At 31.8% G+C, this 22064-nt stretch overlaps 1 protein-coding gene across 8 annotated transcripts in view; it reads left to right on the forward strand.

Moving 5' to 3' along the window:
- The window catches only part of LOC108769945 (protein abrupt), a 133103-nt gene that overhangs the window by 35444 nt on the left and 75595 nt on the right, over positions 1-22064 (forward strand). For 7 of the 8 annotated variants that reach the window (XR_001940569.1, XM_018521173.1, XM_018521172.1 and 4 more), the window contains 3 exons: positions 7757-8118; positions 8509-8756; positions 12773-13559. Coding sequence is in view for 7 of the 8 variants with exons in the window: in XM_018521173.1 (XP_018376675.1) it covers positions 13350-13559 (210 nt within the window). In the remaining variant the exon portion in view is untranslated. Of the gene's footprint in view, positions 1-7756; positions 8119-8508; positions 8757-12772; positions 13560-22064 lie in introns of those variants that run through there. The other variant, XM_018521174.1, reaches the window with a different exon arrangement.

Here is a 22064-nt window from a genome sequence, read left to right on the forward strand (position 1 = left end):
ATAACTTGTAACGGTAATTAATTACTTTTTGAAAGAGAAAAACTGTAACTGTAATTAATTACTTTTACAAAGTAACTTTCCCATCCCTGAATAAAAGTACAAAATGAAATGGAAAGAATGTATGGAAGTGATTTATGAGATTATGAACACGTATGGAAATAGCTTCAAACAACATTTAGAGAAAGATAGAAGTTCAAATAGTTAACGGTTTATATAAAGATGATAAATATTAAGAATATTCAAAAGGAATTGTAATGAAATCTCTCTTATAAATGATAGAACGTCTAAAAGAATATAAATATTTGTTTAATTCTGCGACAAGAGAACACGGGCTTGAAAACAAATTAATTCGTTCAATGTATTTGTCTATTTGTTTTTACGCTGCCATTGTCAGAGTTGAATCGCGAAAACAGATTATTCCTGAAAAGCGTAAGAGAAACGACGACGATCATTAAGGGTGATAAATAATGTATGAAGGATTAAATTGCAAATGACTCTATCACGGTGCTCATTCGTCGATTTCGTTACTTCTTACGCGACTGATTCGCTGATTTTCGCCAGGCGGCCGATAAATCGTACAAAAATTCCGCAAGGAGAATCGCGGCATTGTCATTGCGAGCGTACTCGCTCGTATGTGAGCGCAAAAAGCGGCTGCGTTAATGACGGCTACCCAGGCTTTATCCACCGGGTTCATCGATCATTCCTAACGACATATGCAGATCGTGCACTTTTTTGCGGGTGTGGAATATTTCTTCGTGTACGCACGTCGTACACAATGATATGCAAAGCGCCGTTGGTCGGACAGAAAAAGCGAATGGGTACTCTAGGTCCGACTTTCCGGTTGAAAATGATAAATTCACCGTAATTGATTCTAAGCGGCGTTATTAATCTAGCTTTCAATGTTGCACGTTATCCAACTATACTGCTTAATATATATAATTTTCTCAATTTAAGCAAACGCTAAGGATTAACACGGTAATATCGTTCTCATAGATCAATTTTTTTCGTAACACATATTTTTTGCATAAAAAATTTTTAATGTATGCTGAAAAATAAAATATCTTGGAAACAATGCATTTTCGGAAATAAATACTCAATTTCTAACAAGAAATAGGATAGTATCTACATATGTACATCCTGTAAGTCATTTTTGGCTTCTAAGGCTACATTCCAAAACAATTCTCTCCGAGGAAAATTTTACTTGACATAATATATTACATGTATACTTACATGTATACTATATATTTCGTAAAATTTTCCTCGGAGAGGTTGTTTTGGAATGCAGCTTAAATAATGAAACAACGTCATGTAACATCGTAAACGCATCGTAAATAAGTACAGACGTTTCGCTCCAGTCGTATGGTATATTCTGTTTTAAACAGAGGAAAGAATCTTTGATGAAATTGCCTTTTTTCTTTAATGTGTGTAAAAAAACGAAAAAAGATAAAATATACTTATTGAATATATAAAGTAACGTATACGTTGTCTAAAATGAAAAACGCGAGATCAATATTTATTATATTGTATCCATGTACAGAACCATCAGAACGAGATTTATGTGGAATGACTGCAGCAATTTGTTTAATTGGGATGCGCATCGAAAGAGGTAAAAAAAAGAAGAAAAAGAAGAAGATTAATAAAGAGAAAACTTTGAAGAACTTTATCAAAGATGAAATCACAGCAATACATAAATAAATGTAATATATAAATAAATAAATATATAAATAAATATAATAAAAAATAATTTATATATATTAACATAATATAAAGCATATATTGCGTTTATTACGTCTATTACGGCTATATATATTCACTTCAAGTATTGAAAATCTATAGTTCATGTTACATATACGAGTGCACTATAGATTTTCAGTATTCGCAGTGAATAATGGAACATAGCCTTATATTATATACGAGGTGGCAAAGTTTGCTATAAATGGTGTCAAAGTTTGGTTCAAATGCATTCTTAATATAATTTGGGAACTTTGGGGTACAATCTTGTATAATATTTAGGTCTTTTTTTGTCCTGTCATTTTTCCTTTCCCCTTTACTTTCCCTTCATTTTGAACTTTCTTCTCTTTATTATATTTTATTTTTATCTCATTGCGTTTCATTTAATTTAGTATTTACTTTGTAATTTATTATGGCTAATTTTTTATTATTACTGTCTACTTTTCTTTTCTCTATGCATTTATTATATTAGTTTCTTAAAAAAAATGTGTCAACCAGAATCTTTATTTTTAGATATATTATCCATCTATTGATCTATTTATTCGTCTATTTAAACATTACATTCACACTTACATTACAAGCATAAAAGACATACATATTTTCTAAATAAAATACCGACTTAAAGCAAATAATATTTCAAAATTATGCATAATTTAGAGTGCGTGATTCGCATTTTTCAACAACTAACAGATGCCGGAATTATATTTGCGCTTCGATGCCGAGAACAGTTTGGATCGATCAGCCGAAATGTATTCCCGGACGACGGTTCATTCATACGATACAATGGAATGCCTGCAGCACACACGTTGCCGCGCGTGTCACGCTCTGTTTTACGTTCTCGTGGTTACGATTTTACACATTCATAAGTTAAATACCTGAGCGAAAAACACACAAATCAAATAGCAATTTAAGATAGTGTTTACTCAAACATTCAAAATAAGACATTCTTGCAAGAAAACTATTTTCTTCATGAACAATAATACAGTTTTGTAATTACGCATAATTTTAATTGAAATATTCCAGTTTGAGTGCATAATTTTGAAAAAATAATTTTAATTTTCCCAAGTTTAAATAAATAAGAACATAAATTCTTGGTTCAAAAAACATTGAAATTCAGTATTTTGAGGTATGCATTTTTAATTCTACAAAGATATCGTTAATCATAAAAAAGAACTAATTATAATAATTGCAGCTATAACTAAGACAAAAATAAAGCTATTTCATCCTCTGTAATGATAAACGTTACATCTTTAATCCTCCGTACCATGTACAATATGATGCCTCATCCATACCATCAAGGGTCATTTCAAATATCTTCGTTTTTTCACCTCTTCAAAATATAATTCAAAAAATCTCTAAGAACTCACCAATATACTTTCAACTTTCTAGAATATTGACTCTTTATTTTGGAAAATAATAAAATGTAGTATAATTTATAATTACCGAAAGATTCAAAGAAACTTGCACGAACAGTAATCGCTAGGTCACAAGTTACCCATATTGGTACGGTAAGGATTAAAATTACACAAAAAACCTCGATTTTTATTTTTAATTAGAATGATATATGTATTCAAGCCAACTGCGTTAATTCCGAGAAGCCGAATTCCTGGGTATTTAATTGGCAGTTATTGTTTTCTTTTCGATTCTCACACATGACTGTGTCAAATCAAACACATGGTCAATGATACGAAGATAAATGTTTGCGATGTCAGCAGTTGCATTTATGATTAGCGTATGATTTATTCCTCTTTGGATAGATGTAAGCCAGCCGATCGGATGCAATGTACATTCAAGTTCGTAGAAGTTCTTCAAGTCGTAGAAGGAAAAATAGATAAGCGCATTCCACAGGCTTGCAACGCTTTCTAGCTACACTCTTACGAAACCGTGATCATTACGTCAGTTTCATAATATGTGATTGCTCGATATATTATTGTTTCAGTCGCAAGATGCAATAATGACTTTGCAGTAAATATATTTGTTTGTGTTAAGATTCTTTCATTTTGTACACGGAGAGAATTTTCTTTTAAAATTTACCCTGAAAATATGGTGATTGTGGTACAATACAATATTTTAAAGATTTTTACCATGCACTTCAGTAAAATTGATCAAACTTATTTTATACTTTATTGTAGTTTTATTAATGAATGAGAGAGATTTATATCAAAATTCTTCGAAATACAATGTTGTCCCACGATTGTCATATTTTCAGGGTAAATTCTAAGAAAAAATTCTCTCCGTGTACAGATTTAAATAATACTGGATATACATTGCAGAGAGAGAGAGAGAGAGAGAGAGAGAGAGAGTTATATTATATTTTTTTAAATATAAATCTCCGATAAAACATACGTATCAATATCAAATTTGTTTTTTGAAGGAAGTTAATGCAGTTTTGTTATAATTATTTGTTATTCAAATTTTTATAATTACAAGCTACATTGACTTCAGTTACGCGTTCATACTTTATGCAATGACCGTAAATATGTGGCTGCAGTCAATTTATTGATTGCCTCTCGACTACAGAATTCATGATCAATATTGAATTCATGATCAATATTGAAATCGTATCTGATTTGCAATATCGGCTGATATCTACACACGTATATGATTCTCGATTATCATCAGCTACTACCAATTTTATTTTAAATAGATTCCCAATCGGTGATTATATTGGCCGCTTTCAAAGTCAGTATAACAGTTTCATAATGCGTAATCGCTGCGACTTATGTGCTTTTAATTCCCGACACGTACGTTGTAATTGCATTACGTACGTAGCCGCAGCTTTTTTCAGACTACACCCATATGTTACTCCGCGATATCTCGGGCAGCTTGTTTATAAAGCGTTACCATATACGCGGAAATGCGAAACAACGCAGCCGCTATCGGGCGAGATCGAGCTATTTTCGTAATTAAAGCGGCAAAGGCGATCATACATTGTGCGGGCAAACATGATCAAGCTTTACATTTCTCTGATAACTACCGAACGATAAGAGCGATGTCACAGAGTTTGTTTTAATGGAAATTAAATGGTGAAATGTAAAACATTCAGGGAGGAAGAGATCGCGAAACTATTATATACGTCTTGTTTTGGTACATAAATTCTACATTTATCTCCGGCTTATGAATGAAGTGCTACGTAAAGTGTATATATAATATAGCGATTACATTAAAATTGTATGCTTTTCTGCGGCGTTAGAATCTTTTCCTGTAACTCTGTCACAAACATAGAATTGAATAACTCGATCAATTTTTTATACAAATTTTTTTATACCGTTTCTTTGTACGAAAAGGAGACTTTAAAAGTCGGAGGGGTAACCACTAATAGCTGAAATATTGACCCGCAGATTACACGATTTCATATGATTTCATCTGATTACAAATAATTTTTTTCACTACATATGAAGTAATTTGATAAAATATACGATTTTATTTAATTAATTTTAATATTATACAATAATTTCTCGTGGTTGCATATGTATAATTATCGGATTATACGTAGAGATTTCATATGAATTTTATAATGATTTCGAGGACTTTGTCCCAAGATTACATTAAATGGTTACCCCCTCGTTAATAGTGAATGAAAATTTCTATTTAGGGAAACCTCTGCTTTACACTGTGATATCTTAATCATTGATTTCCAAGATATTATTACTCCTTTTCTTTCTTTTTTGTTTTCTTTCTTTTCCTTTCAAAAACTTATCATCATCGTAGTTAGTTTTATCTTTTTCCTTTCTTTGATATTTCTCTCTTCTTTTTAGATAAAAATCTTTGATCTTTAACCTGCAAGATTTTTCACCCTTGTCAATTCTAATCTTAACAATAATAACAATGAGAATAGAGTGGGATTTTTTCGTCTATCTCTCGCGATAATGTTTATGTTCCTACAGCACATGTTGATTATTTAAAAGTCGTATTTGTGCTCTCAAGAAACAATCATGATTGTACAATATAATTATAAGACTGCAAAAAGATATCGTTTGCTATCATAAATTTTCGCATTACTTTAGAGTTGAAACTGACGGAATAACTCCGCCTTCTAATCTATATAATAATATTTTGAAATTAAATTATTATCTATTGTTATCATATTTATTTATTCAATACATAAAATTTATATATACACGTGCAAGTTATATACACAGATTAAGTAAAAAAATATCAAATTTTATTATTAATTTATTATTATTATTGTTTTTATGCATATTGTGTTGTTCTTATCATGTGCTTATTTTAATCTGCTTAAACTTTCGTAAATTACAATTTTTGTAGCTTGCATGTATATGCTTTATTGCTTGTAAAATATTTCGTATTTAATAAATATTTATTTAACGATTGCAAAAGATATTTTACGGCATTGGCATGTTGATCGAGAGATTTTATCTGCTCAATAGATTATTAAAAAATTACTAACAGATATAACGTACGCATGTAAATCTGTACTAAAGCATGCAAAATAGAAGATGTAGATTTAAATCTACGTTTTCTATTAGCAATACTCAATATACACATATTCTTAGCAATACTCAATCAACTAACAATGAGAAAACTTCGAGTGAACAGATACAGCAATGGACATTGCGCTTGTATTTATAGTAATCGCTGTACTAGTGCAAAGAAATGTTTATAACCGATCGTAAAAGTCAAATGATTTACAATTAGAGTTGTAAATGAAAAATAATTCTACGATGACTCTTCCGTATATGATGCAAGTAAAGAGCATCCCATCATAAAATTGTACGGTAATTACAATGCCTAAGGCACGCACAACTTAGAACAACTTCATTAGAAATAATCCTTTTCTTAATGCGTGCTCGATGTATGTATAATGTCGATAATATTTTTTCTACTGAAATGTCATATATTTTTTAAATAAATGTTACGCGTAAAATCTAAACTTTAATTAATGTTTAATATGAAAAGATTGGAAGATTTACAAAAAATTTAAAAAATTTTCGAAATATCTTATTATAAATAATTTCTTATTATAAATAATTGCGTAAAAATCAAATTATACAAGGAAAATATATAAGCCGGATTATGAGTTAAAAATTTCTTAATATTCAGCAAATTGTAATGAAATTGACATATATACAACAAAATGTCACTTTAACAAGTTCCATTAGTTTCTTCAAAGAAAAACAATTTCGACAAAATTTTTTAAATTGTTTATGTAGTTAATTACAAACCTATAGACCTTCCATATATAGTTGTACCGTTACCGGGTATATATCATCAAGAAGGACGCATAACGTGTGTGCGTCCAACCGAACATTAAGTGTCAAGATACCTGTAAAGGTTTTGAAAAATCAAGAGTTTCACGGGACATTTCAGTCAGGCGAACACCAACACGCGAATAAAACAGTCGTAAACCGAATGATGCTCAGAAGATTCAGTTATAAAGCATTTTTGCGAATAGACCGGTTGATATATATTTACTTGTAAGTATAATAAAAAAAGTAGATAATGCATGTGCTATTCTTTAATTATTCTTTTCTAATCGTTTCATAGCGGTGCTATAAAGTGATTTAATTACAATTTCGGTGAAGACTGAAATATTATATATTATAATTGAAAATTTGATATGAAATATTAGGGTGCACAAATTTTTCCTTCGATTGTCATCCTTTTTCAATTGTAGGTCTTTAAATAACATTTTATTAATAATATAAACATAAAAGTGAAAGAAAATCTAAATGATTTTATCTTTTATTCTCAACTTTATTATTAATTTCACAGCATTATTTATATAGTTTTTTCTTTCTTCATTCATGTAAAAATAAATAAATCAGATTATTTTATATGTCAACTCTTTACTTATTTTGTTACCAATATTTAATAATGTAAAAAGCAATAATTCTTACTCAATATATCAATGAAATAATCGTTTTTATCATCCAAATTAACGTTCAAATACAAATTTACAAATTTACAATTCAGTTATGCAAGAATCATTAACGTATTTCTCTTGTCACTTGTTGAAATCGAATCTGAATCACTTAATTTGTATTAATTGTGTCTATTACAGGAAAGAAAAGTGTGTAACCTGAAAACTGAACATATAAAAATTGAACAAATAAAGTTGAACAAAAAGAAAAAGAAAAGTAAAAAAAGTGAATAAAAACCGGAAGAGGAATGGTAAGCAAAAACATCAGAATAAGACAAAGTGTCTTTGTCATTAATAATAGGGATAAAAGTACGAAGGAGAACCTTTGTAGGCTCATTTCCCGGCACTGAATGTCGGACTGACGCGTCGGCCGCGACGCAGAAGGACAGAAGGTGCAAGCGTTTCGGTATGCGCGAAAAAGTGATATATACTAACATCTCCAAGGAACAATTAAACATTAAGAAAGAGCGAGAGAAAAAGAGAAGATTTATTTCTATCATAAGGTAAATACTCTAAAAATATACTAGCATATACAAAAGAATATAAAATAATTGTCATTATTGAACAATAAAATAAAAAGAGAGAAAGTGCACAAAAAGAAAAAATTTGGATGTTCTAAGAGATATATTATTAATAAGTATATTAATATTACGACTATTATGTGATAAATGAATTAATATTTGGACATATGGCTTTCTTTCATTAGGTTTAACCTGATATTTTATCAAATGGGCTTTATCTATGATGATATCATGGATGAAGCCCATTGGGTAAAACATCAGGTTAAACTTAAGCACAAGTTAACCAGATAATGAAAAACCGAACCTATTTCTATTATTTCTTTCAGATTAGAAGTTATCAAATAAATAAAACATCTTATATTTTGTTAACAGCTTACAAACCAGAAGTCGGGATGGTGTAATGGAAATAGTTCCTCGAGAAATATCTGATTATCAATATTACACGGACAAAGTGGTCGAATAATCAAAATAAAAAAAAGTAGCCAAATACTTCAATTTCGAGGAACTATTCAGCAGATACTACACTTTCATACTACAGTATCTGATACTAATTAGATATAATATCTGATACTGTCAAATTAAAGAAGCATTCAAAAAGTTCAACGCCGGACATTTCTAAGGTATTTATCTCAATAATTTATAGTATTGATTTAAAGAAAAATAAAATTTTCGTTATTTTAAAATCAATAATTGATTTTAATATTTATACTGTCGAAAAGCGAATATATGTATTTCTGTATACGATATACGTATAGTGTTAGCCATAATCACAACACCTTAAATGTGCATTCGAGTTTAAAATATTAATTTTGGAAATTTTAAATTTAGTACAAAGAAATAAGAGTGATCTAATTATTTGACATTCTCTGACGTAAATGTCAATTAGATTTTTATATTAGTTATTTTTATAATTTTATATTAGTTATTCCTTAAATAAATCTTTGGAAATAAAAGATTTCTGAATTTAGAACATTGCACTGTATTATATCGGCCGAAAATTATATAAAATACGAAACGGATTAAATTTTAAATTAAATTGTTGTATTATTAAAAGTGCATTTTTACCTTGCATCGGCTTATAGCTTTTTACATTCAATTATTGATTTCGTAATCTTCAAGCATAATCAATTATGCTTATTAACCCTACAATGCTATCGCTATTGAGTGATACAGTATTGCTATCGATACGTAAATTTTATGTTCAATAGACTACTTTTGTTCAATAGACTTATGTTATGTTGACTACTTATGTAGACTTATGTTATGGCTTATGTTATAGATTTATGTTATGTTATAGACTTATGTTATGTCGACTACTTATGTTCAATACACTACTTTTAATTAATGTATCATACAATTTGTAATATATTTCGCACACACTTTTAATATTTATAATCTACAAAATACTGATAATCTTTACAAAATACTCTCTCTCTCTCTCTCTCTCTCTGATAGACCTTTATGAACACAAATAATCTAATTATTAACTTAAAATGAAAGAAAAAATAAGTATACTATCGAATTCAATTTTAAAATAATATAGCGTATAGTCCAATTAATATAATCCAATTGTGTATATTATGCATTTCTTCTTATAACTTAAATAAAATGTATAATAACACAAATTTGCTTAATTAAAATCACTTATTACGCTTTCTGTTACAAAACTGACCACTCGAGAATCAGTATTATAACGAACTGATAACGGAAAGAATTTTTAAAAGCTTGTCTCTGCTTGTCCTACCTTTTAGAATAGCAGGTTGGAATCCTCGTAATGATCACTAAAGGCATAACTTAGCGCTCATTGACCTCGCTTATTTATACCTATCGATAGCATTCTAGGGTGAATTCATTTTTGTATAGTATCTCTAAACACATATTTTATTTCTTTTTGCACAAAATTGTTATTTTTTTATTTATATGATATGAATTTATATAGATTCGTATTGTTGTGAATTATTTAATATTTTATTGGTGGAATTTTATGATATAATGAAGATATGATCTTTTTATCAACTTTTTCATGTATTTTTTTGATTGAATAAATTATATGTAAGTCATAATAAATGTTCTTGAGTATATTAAATTAACGTTTTTAATTGTCAGAACTTTTTACGATTGAACGACCATGATAATACCGACTGAACAGGCTGCTATTTTTATTGAAATTTTCGTGGCTTTTATGATTTCGGCATAAACAATGTGAAGGGGTTGCTAATGAAAGGTTTACGAAATAAATGTAAAAATATTTTACATCGGACGATTGCGCACGCTAAGGTCGATTGAACAATTCCATTAGCGGCGAGTTTTACATTGGCAAGATAATACCTAATTTGTTCATTACGAATGGCGTATTAAAATTTAAATTTTAATAGTCTCCAACGAGTCCGATATTAAAAATGTATCACATAATGCGTTCGTTACGAATTACATATTTAAATTTTCATGGACAGCTGGCCAGTCAGTAACCATTAAAAATGTAATCTTTGATTCCCGGGAACTGCATAAAAATTTCATCAATCTATATACATACATGAATTACCAATAATCATTCGCGTATACATAAATTATAATAAATCAATTACTTAATTGTTATCTTGAATATATTTTTCACATTAACATATTTCTAAAAAAAAAAAACGATTATTATCGAGATGTTTATTTGAGCAGAAAAAACCGAATTCAATTATATACAAAATGTCAAATATTAAAAAATTATGTAAAAAATGTTCAAAAAAACTATACAGAGAGTAAATAAATAGATTTTATCCATCCACCTTTAAAATTTTATTAATATTTATCATGCGCACATAATATATTATGAGAATAGAATAAAAAGCTTTTAATGATTAAAAAATTTTAATGAATAATTAAATATTAATATTAATTAAATATTAATATTAAATTTGAGAATGTAAGATGTTTCAATTTTAAAAAGAAAAATATGTTTCAAATAATTTGAATATTTAATTATCGGTTCGTAATTTGATATCAAGGCGTACTTTCAACTCATGCATTAACTTTAAGCTGTGTTCTGATATAATAAGACTTATGATACACAAAAATGTAAGCAGTAAGCAAATTAACATTTTGAAGTCGCTACTGTTTACTTTATTACCTTAGGGTATAGTCAAAACCTCATTAAAGCATTTGATTGATCAGAAGAACAAATTTTATGAATTGACCAATCAAAGAATACCTCAAAAGAATTGTATTATTATTGATCATATCCAGTTTTTATTGTGATTAGCCGATTACTGTTTATGTTTAAATAGTGTTTTTTTTACTGAAAAAAGTGCAATACTGTTGCAATTTAGTGTAACAAATTTGGTTTACATATTTTCAGTGTTAATAAATAATTTAATCTTCTTTTAAGGATATGATGTAATCGTGACAACAAAGAAAATGTAATTAAAAGAGTTAAATTATTTATCAACACTGAAAGTATGTGAATTGATTTGCATTCAATTGCATTTAATCCGCACCAGTGTTGCACTAGTTTTTTTAGTGGATATTACTCGCTTACATTTTTCTCTGTGTGCTATGGCTCATACACTACCAGTGCTGACAATCTGTACCGTATGTAATGTCAGGGCCGCCACTAGCATAGAAGGCATCTTTGTACAAAAAAGATTTTGCATCTCTTCTTAATATTTTTATTTATCCTTAATTTTTTTAATAAGATACATTTTAAAATAATTTAAAAAAATGTGTTAAACAAGGCGCAATTTGATCATATAAGATTTTTTTTCCTAACACAGAAATGTAAAAAGTGAAAATTTCTATATTGAAATTGATACAGAAATTTTTCACTCTCACATGTCTGCTCTAGAGAAATAATCGATAGTTCGATGCTTTAATTTTAACCTTGCTTTTGTAGTCCTTTTTGATACAAGTAATTTCATTTTTATATAAATTTCTCTCTCGATTTCTCTGAAATAAAGGAAGGCAGAGTCCGGTTTCCCCTCTTAAAATATCTTGTTAGTAGGAATCTTGTTGAAAAGAAAAAAATGTTGAAAAATAACTCTGAAATTTTCCATATTTTTTGAAAGTTTATAATGATACAAAAATTGACCTGGATAAAAAACCTGGACAGACGGAAAGAGTATAAAAACATGCAAATGGAGGATTAAAACTTAATTTAACTTCTCTTTTTAATGCATTTGTGCAGTGCACAACTTGCACGCCTGCTTACGGCGGCCCTGCATAACGTAAACTATAGATTTTTAATTTTTAGTATCGTATTTATATGGTATTCGTAGGATGCGGTCCATTTGACGCTACAAATGCTTCGAAATATTGACTTTTGATTGACCAATCGGAAGAAAGAAATTTACTAACTGACCAATCAAAAAATACTTCGAAATATTGGTAGCATCAAGTGGACTAGCCATAATCGGTTCTTATTTTTTGTCTTAAGATGTGATTGGCTTATAATATCTTAAGACTGCATTTAAAACGGTCTTAAATATAAAATTCGACTATGAATATCGGCCTATATAAAATCCGACTACGAATACCGGCCTATATCGGAACACGGTTTTAGATCGATGATAAAAAAACAGAAGAATACCGATTGTTCTATTTATGTACTTTGCATTGTGCGGAAACATAGTCGCTATTTGTTTTCTTGTAGCTAACAGCGGATTACTTGACTGTCAGAAACAATAGAGGACGACAACTGCGAACCAACCAAATAAGCAATAGCGTCTCTCGCGCCAAGTACATGTAGCAGCACTACATTATTTCGTGATCTCAGTCCGACGTTTTACCACGCGCTTCCAGGTGCCACTCCTATCATGAGCCAAGTACTATGAGATTCTTCAACGTGGTGTACGCGAAGTTTCCCCTATACCTACTTTTATTTGGGATTGGGCGCTTAGCTTTCATTTCTTGGCTTTCACTTCTGATAACGATACCCTTGGAAGGAACAAACCGTAAAAAGGAATCTGTGACGATCTGTTTCGAAGCATCGAACAATTGTTGAACGCTGCGACCAGGTTATTCGCCATTACTTGATCTTGGCGATAAAATTCGCGATTGAGTCGAGGACCTTCAAGGAATATACAGAACGGACGAGGAATAGGAAGCGTGAGTGTAAACGAAGAAAGACTGGTGAAGGTGAAGTGTCGTCCGAGAGGGTATAGAGCACGAGCAACACGTGGAGTGTGAGCACGATAGCACCGCGGGTCGTTCTCAAGGGGACGGACGCCATGGCGGCTTCTTCGTCCTCGTCGACCGGCGGAGAGCAGCAATACTCTCTAAGATGGAACGATTTTCAATCGAGCATTCTCAGTTCCGTACGTCAGCTGAGAGATGTGGAAGATTTTGTCGACGTCACGCTTGCCTGCGACAGCTGCAGCTTTACCGCACACAAGATCGTTCTTTCGGCGTGCAGTCCGTACTTCCGAAACTTGCTCAAGGTCAGTGCATTTTTACCTTTTTCTTAAAATCTTTTTAGCTGCGAATCATTCAAAGCTACAACCGCCAAAACGGTCGATGAAAAAAGAATCATTCAATTATTTAGCGAGTTTTTTTTAGTCGAAATTAAAGTTACCTACATTTAATGGTTAAATTTACCTTGAGACATTTTTCTTATTTGTCATTCATGAACGTTTTAACACGGCTATTAATATTCTTTTAGTGTGTAATACTCGAGAAAGAGAGAGCATAACTAGTGCATGCATTTTTTTTTCTATAAATTTTTTGATAAATTTCATTAAATATATTGGAAAAATGAGAGAAGAACAAAATTGATGTAATTTTATTTTCTGTTAATATTACTGAAAATTAACTGAAATGTACAAGTCAATCACAATAGAGAATTATAAGAATATTACTTTAGCTTAGCTAAGGTCTAATTTTTTAATTCTGTCACAAATTTTATGAAACCTGCTGGATTTCGCAGCGATGCATTATTAAATCACAGAGTCAAGGAATGTAATTTAGCGGTCACTGCATGTGCGAGCGATGTGTAACTCGATCGTAATGTAGGAAAGTCGAGTCAGGGTCATGTATGACATAATATGTGTGAAAACGCTAACAGGGCGATGTGGTGTAACGAAATCATAACTGATAATCGTGAAATGAACTACTTAAGCTTCCTCTTTATTCATGGAAACTGATATCTCTCTCTTTTTCAAAAGTATCTACACTATAACTTATTCCATAAAATTCGAATATAATCAATTTTGATGAACGAGCATATCGTTCCAATACAAGATATGTAATAAATCAAATAATTAACTGCTGATTTTAGGTTGTTAATAGATATAGTCAGTGAAGCTAGTATTTTAATTTATTCGCTGTAACTTTTTATGATAAGATTTCTTATAAATAATTTTGTTCAATTCTATCTTTTAAAATCTATTAATATTTAACTTTCTAAATTGTATCATAGTGTTATAAATTGTTATAGTGTTTTCTTTAAACAATATCTATGAAGTACAGAGAGGTATCAAGTTAAAATGTGACACGGTACATCGATGACTACAAATACGTCATATAAAGTGGAGTTTGGAATCGTATGTCATTAATTTTAGCCACTTCAGTAATAATTTCTACCTCCAGATCAACCGCTAATTTTAGATCGTTAATGTGTAGTCAGTGACGCTGGTATGTGTTTTATTCGGCGTTTTAACTTTCTAAAATAAGATTTCTTATGAATAAAACAGAATTTATACAGATACCTATATTACTACTTTATGAGAAACTAATATTAAAAATAAGTGACTCTCTCACACACATAATTTAAAGTAGAAGAAATTGTGTTCTCAATATTGAATTTTAGCATATATCTTGATGTTGTTTCTTCAAAACGTTTCGCAATTTTTTATCTATTTTTATTTAAACGTATTTATTATGAAGAAGCTTTTCTTTCTTTTAGAGATCGGTGAAAGTATATAATGCAAAACTCACACGGATTATCATGCATGCCTTGAAAGAAGTCTAAGACCCATTTCCACCAATGTAGATTAACTTTAATCTCGGTTCAACTTACTCTTCTTCTTTTTCTAATCTTTAGAACTAGAAAAAGACAAAGAATAAGTTGAACCGAGATTAAAGTTAATCTACGTTGGTGGAAACGGATCTTAATTTTCTTTCAATTTGTAGTTAAGATCAAGATGTTCCTGTAATAATGCCAACGCTGTCATTTTTTCTACGATCGGCGCTAGCAAGTCCGCATACTTTACATGAACAAAACATGAGGAACGATTTTTCGGTATTATGATTTTACGAGGGTCGGAGGAATTTTGTGCTCGGGTAAGTGGGTTAAATGCAAATTGTCAAGAAGAAATAAAAGAAAATCTGAAGGAAGAAAGTAGACATTTCTCGGTGTAGAAAAGGGTAGATAGGAGGCAGATACCACAAGCCGCGAAGCATTCGTAAGTCGCGGTTTCCTGTCTATCTCGATATCTTGGTTGAAAAAAAAAATAAGATAACACGTAGCAGCGAATTCGTAACGTTTCTCATCGTATATTATAATACATTGCCGGAAACTATAAATTTAATAACATAATAATTTTATAGTGCTATTAATGCATTTAGCAATTATTACAAATAATAAATTTTGTATTTATATCACAATATTGCCAGACATTTATAAACACAAATTAATCTGTTAAAACATTTAAAGCTTTAACGTTAGCAATGCTGCAACAAGAAAATTTAAAAGACAAATATAAGTTTCTATATAAATTTCTTCTGTGTGTGTATGTATAGATTTATTATAAAGTATAGATGTGTATGTATATGTCGCACCATGAAAAAGTGATGATTCTGTGGCTATTCTTTTAAAAATCAATACATTATTTTTCTAACGCTTCAATTATTATTTCTCGAGTTTGCAATATATATCTTGGGTGATGCTTTGTGCAAAAATAAAACATCCTACAAAAATTGTTCCCATTAAAAAAGGTCAATTTTATATTTCTAATCACTCTGTTTTTTTTTATTTGTGTTATACCTAGATGAAGTAGTTCACATCCTCATTCCTGATAGACATAAAGCGCACAAGTGGGTGAAAGTAACTCTTAGAGTCTTATTTCGCGCATTACCGCAATCGCGAAATTATAATAACTCTCTGGTAGTAATTATATACTCTAATTGATTCGCGAACAGACACGCAGCAACCAGACCGGTTATTGCCTCATAAATCCCGGATGTTACAAATCATCGTAAAATCATCAAGAGCAATTGCAAGCTGCCGTCCTCTCAGAGAGAATTGGATTTCGAAAAAATATATAAATAATTGCAATGCGGTATTGAATTATGAAAGAAACAATAATTAATATTTATGCAATGCTAATTATTAGATTTTCCTTGACAAACCGTGACATCAAAAGGGCAAAAATGAAAATAATATCACGCTGGGAAATAACGCAATTATCACAATTAAATATAATTGTTGAGATAAAACAGTATTATGTGATATATAATTTGATAACTTCATGTCTCTCTGTGTCACAGAATTTTACATTATAAATGTCTATAAATAAATATTTTAATTTCTCAAAAAATTGCTCCCTACACCCAGACATTTCGCTAAAATCTGTTGTACATTCTGTTGATTCGAAATCTTATCAGAGCGATCCATCGTACAGAATTGTTGAGAGAAGACGGTATCCTTGTGTGATGAAGATCACAAAAGACTTCCGGTTTGATTTGCATAATAACGTGGTGTTTGAGTCATCGCTAACGGAGATCCTCCCCTTTCACGCGAGACACAATCGATCACTTCGACATATCGTCGCGATGTCGTCAACAGTCAGTGGTATCTCTCCGAGAACCTGTTTCCTTCGTATGCATTTGCTTTTGATCGGTCGTCCTCATCACTGCCTTGAGGCAACGTTCTATTGATCGTGCTCCCATATAGACTTTCTTTTGATCGGTCTAAGTTGATACGAGACGGAAATTGAACAAAAAATTCGATGTAAAATATTTTATTTTATTATTGCTAGTAATACCCAGTAATCCAAAAACAAATGACGGATCTCCGATTTTATTTCTGGGAGGAATCTAAAGATTTTCAGATAACACAAAGTTTAAATAAACAATCTGCTGGCGTGCGATGGTTTTATTTAATGTATCAATAATTGACTAAGGATAAAATTATCGAACAATCGATTATTCGACATTCCGAGGAATCTGTATAATAGAAAATACTAATAATATTATTGGCTCTTCTAAAATACTAATAATGTTATTACCTCTTGTAAAATTTCGTCATCCTCGAGAATAATTCTGCGTCGAAACGACTGGTTGTCCAAAGAATGACTCGAACGTAGAATGAAGCGGCCGACTTTCTAATTGACGCGTACCACTAATTGATTTTAAGTGTCGGGCGGTACTCGAGGCGAGTTAATAAAGCTTACACGTTGGCCAAGCTGTGCTTACGTCACGTTAACTACGTGGACATACGGCGCAATGGCGCGGGATTTTATGCCATATCGTTTGAACCTCCGAACACAATTACATTAAGGCCAACCGGCTACGCTGTAACTTGTAATGACGAGTGGGGAGAGAAGGCCAGAAAAAGAGAGCATGAGAGAGAGAAAGGGAAGAGAGATCATTGGTAGTAACTGTCTCACGACGAAGCGACAACAAGAGTTACCCATTATGCCGGCATTAATAGCATACGCTCTACCGTATTACTCGCTTTTTGTTTGCCCACTTGCGCGATGACGTAGGATTCCGTATTGGTTTCGACGATCGCCTACTTATTGTTAGAGCGTATAAACAGCGCCGTGTATAATGCTTATGGCCGATACGGCCTCGAACGCAGGCGTAATCAACGCCAGCGGCTATAAAGAAGCGCTCTTGCATGTACGTGAGAAATTTGGGTGGAATGTCCGTGACTAACGATAAAAATAAAAATAAATATGTGATGTGTGTCTCTCTCTCCGCGCGACGCGGCCGCGGCGTAGAGAATCGTGCTGAATCTTCTCAGTAAAAAATCACGATAACGCACAAACTATCGCGCCGCAACGGAATGGGCTATTTTTCCGGGAATATTTACCGCTACGCCGGACATTTTATTATATTATTTTCATTTTATTTCCCGTATATTAATTATCGTGTTGCGTTAAAATTAGTCTGCCATTCGCTCGGCAAATAACGCGGACCGATAAGCTTCCACGATCACACGCTCGCCACCACCGTGTCCTTTCGAAAATATTTCCCGGATTTGATTTAGCGCGATGCACGTGCGATGCGTAATGATAACGAAACCGTCCGTAAGCTCTGATAGAGGCGCACCTGAACGACGGATGATTTATGCGTCGATGCATCGTCGCGTCGATTTACGGCAAACTCGTTCATTTGACTATCGGCCAGAAGTCCATGACGAATCGTCCGGTTATCGAACCGAACCCGCAATGATATTTGCCAAAATACGAATAGCGGTTATATATATATATACCAAACTCGTGACAATAACAAATGCTTCCCGCCATACGTCGTTTCGCTGGTAAGCGTCATCCTGCAAATCGCAACAGCAGGATCGATCGTGTCCAATAGGATGTTCTCTGCTCGGTGTCGATTTATTTTTGTGAAATAAATTCCCGTCGACGGGAATAAATCTTTGGAAAGAGTATAGCGAGATGCAAACTCGATGCCCGATTTTTACGACTCTATAAATATCAAGTTTTTTTTTGCCAAAGGGCATGCAGTAATCCTTTTTTACGGGGAGAACTATGTTGCATTTGAAAAAAAAAAAAAAAAAAGTATACATTAAGTAAGTTAGACTTCGTTACGGCGGGGGTCGGCGAGTGACACTAATTGCGCGGACTCTAATCTGTTAATTAAATCGGAACTACGCTGGGGCCTGCATGGCGGACCGAGGGAGTAAAGTGAAAAGTAGCGGAGAGCAAATCAGATGATTAAAGCGTGGACTAGATCAACTGACATTTACGGTGCTGCGAAGTCGAGGGAACGCGGGCGAGTCATGTTAATTTCTGCGCGCCGACACAAAGTATTTCATTTCCTTCGAACGGTCATCGCCGCCCGCGGATATTAATGGAACGTTAACGGAGTTATATCTGACGGTCCCTGAAAGGCGCGCTCCGTTTTGTTAGACGTTGATCGGTGGATTAATATCGAAGTGTCTCATGGAAACAGGCTTGATAAAGTTTTCGTGGCTTTTTGGAGCGCTGGGGGATCAGTTAATGAGCGGTCCTACCCGCACAACAGAGATTTAACGTATTTATTATATATATGTAAGCTACTTTTCGAATAACATTAATACGTTTCGCTTACGGATCTGTTGATTAATATGGAATCAATTTTATCTCAAAACAATATATCAGTAAGTTAGTTCTTAATTACAAGTAATTGACGGTTTTTACTTTTTGCAAATCAGGAGTGTAATATAAATTTGATTATCCATTTAACAAGATCTTGTATTATATCTTAATCGGTTCAAATCTGTTAATTAACAATTTTATTTAAAAAAAAATCATCAGAGATGTAAATTTCTAATTAATGATACATGAAAGCAGTTGACAATTTTTGTTTTTTGCAAATTATGAATATAACAAATTTGCTTATTTACTTAATAGATGTTGTGTGTTATATTTAATATCTTATATGTTTCAACCTATAAATCTGTTAATTAATTAAAGAGATCAATTTTATCTAAAAAAAAAGATACCAGAAATGTTAGTTCCTGATTACAAGCAGTTGATGATTTTTTCTTTTTATAAATCACGAATATAATATAGTTATATTCACTCAACAAGATTTTATATATATTATGTCTTACGTTCCACTTACAAATCTGTTAATTAATAAGAGATAATTTTATCGAAAGAACATATCAGAGATGTCATTAAGTTCCTAGTTATAAGTACTTGTCATTTTTTACTTCCTGCAAATTATAAATAAAACATAAATTTGATTCTCGTTCACTTAATGAAATGATACAAATAACACAGCGAGATAAACATTTTCATCCTTTAAACGAGATATCACGATAATTTTGAACAAAATGCAGCATTGGATGGCCCGTACACTTTTCCGCATTGACTTAATGATTTCTTTCCGGCACGTATTATTAACACCGGAAAGAAAGTCGCGGCTATTCCTTCTCTTTTTCCTCGTCATAAACGGTGACATCTCAATAATAAATGCAAGTTACAATACTCATTCATTTTACTTAAGTATAATTCAGATTATTTTCAAACGTTCCTTCCTGTTCAATCGGAAAAACTGAGCCGCTCGTTATCGTGGCTCACGGACGGCGGACATGTGCGCGGTTATACACACGGAGAAAATTTTATATTTAAAATTACTATAATGTGGTAGTAGCTACGGTCTTCATGTAAATTATACGTTTAAATGCTATAGTTATTTTTTTGAAAACAATAATATAACGTAATTTTTACACTTTTTCATAATAAAATTTTTTTATTACAAAATCGAATATACCTAGCAAATTTTGTTTGCGTACCATAGTAAAAATTAACTGTTTTCACGTTAGAATATATGGCTTAACAAAATAATTACTTTATTTATGTGATAAAAATTAGTATTACCATAGTAAAAGTTAAGTCGGAATCATGTTGTGAGAGTCCTCGAAATACAAGATAAAGTGTAATTTGAAATTGTGTGTGTATTAAAACCTAATATAAAATTTTCTCCATGTATTAATCGCGACGCGACGATCGCGACGCTCGGCGCTCGTTCGCTCGCGTGCACGAGCATCGTTGGCGACGTCCCACGCGAAGCACGCGCGTGAAAATAATAAGAGCGCCGGAGACGTCGAGATAAAAGCGGACAAAAGTCCGTTATCTCGCCACAATGGTTTTTTTCAGTTATAATTAACAAAAGTATGTGTGTTAAAACTATCCTGGCTGGGAATAAAGGGAATGTAATGATAGGCAGGCGGAAGGGGATAATAAGGACGATTGATGCTTTATGAATAGCGATTTTGATCTTTTTCTTCATATAATATGTGACTGCCGAGGGGTAAACCGCTGAGGGCATTACGGTGTACAGATTTGGAATATTACTGGGCATTACTGGGCATTATTCAAGAGAATTATGTATTATAATAAGCGGTATGAGCAAGGGGTAAACCGCTGACCAAAATTGTGTACACCAATACCTACTAATGCCTATAGTAATGCTCAAGTAATGCCCAGTAATATTCCAAATCAAGCACTAATGTCCTAGTAATGCCCATTAATGCCTACTAATGATGTCTGCCTAGCTGGCCCCCTTCCCCTCATTTAACTAAATCTTAATGAATAAATTATATAATAATGCGCTATTTATGCGCTCTCAAAATCTGCAAAAAAAATTTTGCACTTATTTCGTATAGTTAAAAAAAAAATTTTTTTTGTGAGGGCTGAGTAGACTCAGTCAGCCTCCATGTGTTAATAACAACCGATTTGGAAAATCGAGTACAAGGATTTATGCGCTTTCATATTCAGTTTCAATTTTTGCGCTGCATCCCTTAAAGCACTTCCCTCTTGAAGCCAACAGTCATATTCACCCCGAAGTCGTTTAAAATTGTAAAATTGTAAAATTACACTATTTAATTATGCAAAACAGAAAGAAGTTAACAAATAGAACGAAAGTATTATACCAATCCTATTTACAATTATATTTACCGATTTAATGTACCTTTGACTTTTACCTTCTCAAAAACCTTTTTTACATTATCATCTCTGATTTTTTAATAGAAACAAAATTGCTTGGAATTTATAGCACATAAATAAAAAATATACTTTGCACAGTTAAAGCATGTATTTTTACAATTTTTAATGACTTAGATATGAATACTACACTGTTAGAAATTTCTCAATGAATTTTAATTAACATGTAAAGGAAGCATGTGGTTATGCACGAAATTAAATGTAATGAATGATGTAAATGAAAACTAAATTACAGTAGTCTTAAATGTGATGAACGTGTGTATTGAAATT

Source organism: Trachymyrmex cornetzi, unplaced genomic scaffold (assembly GCF_001594075.2).
Source record: "Trachymyrmex cornetzi isolate Tcor2-1 unplaced genomic scaffold, Tcor1.1 scaffold97, whole genome shotgun sequence".
NCBI lineage: Eukaryota > Metazoa > Arthropoda > Insecta > Hymenoptera > Formicidae > Trachymyrmex > Trachymyrmex cornetzi.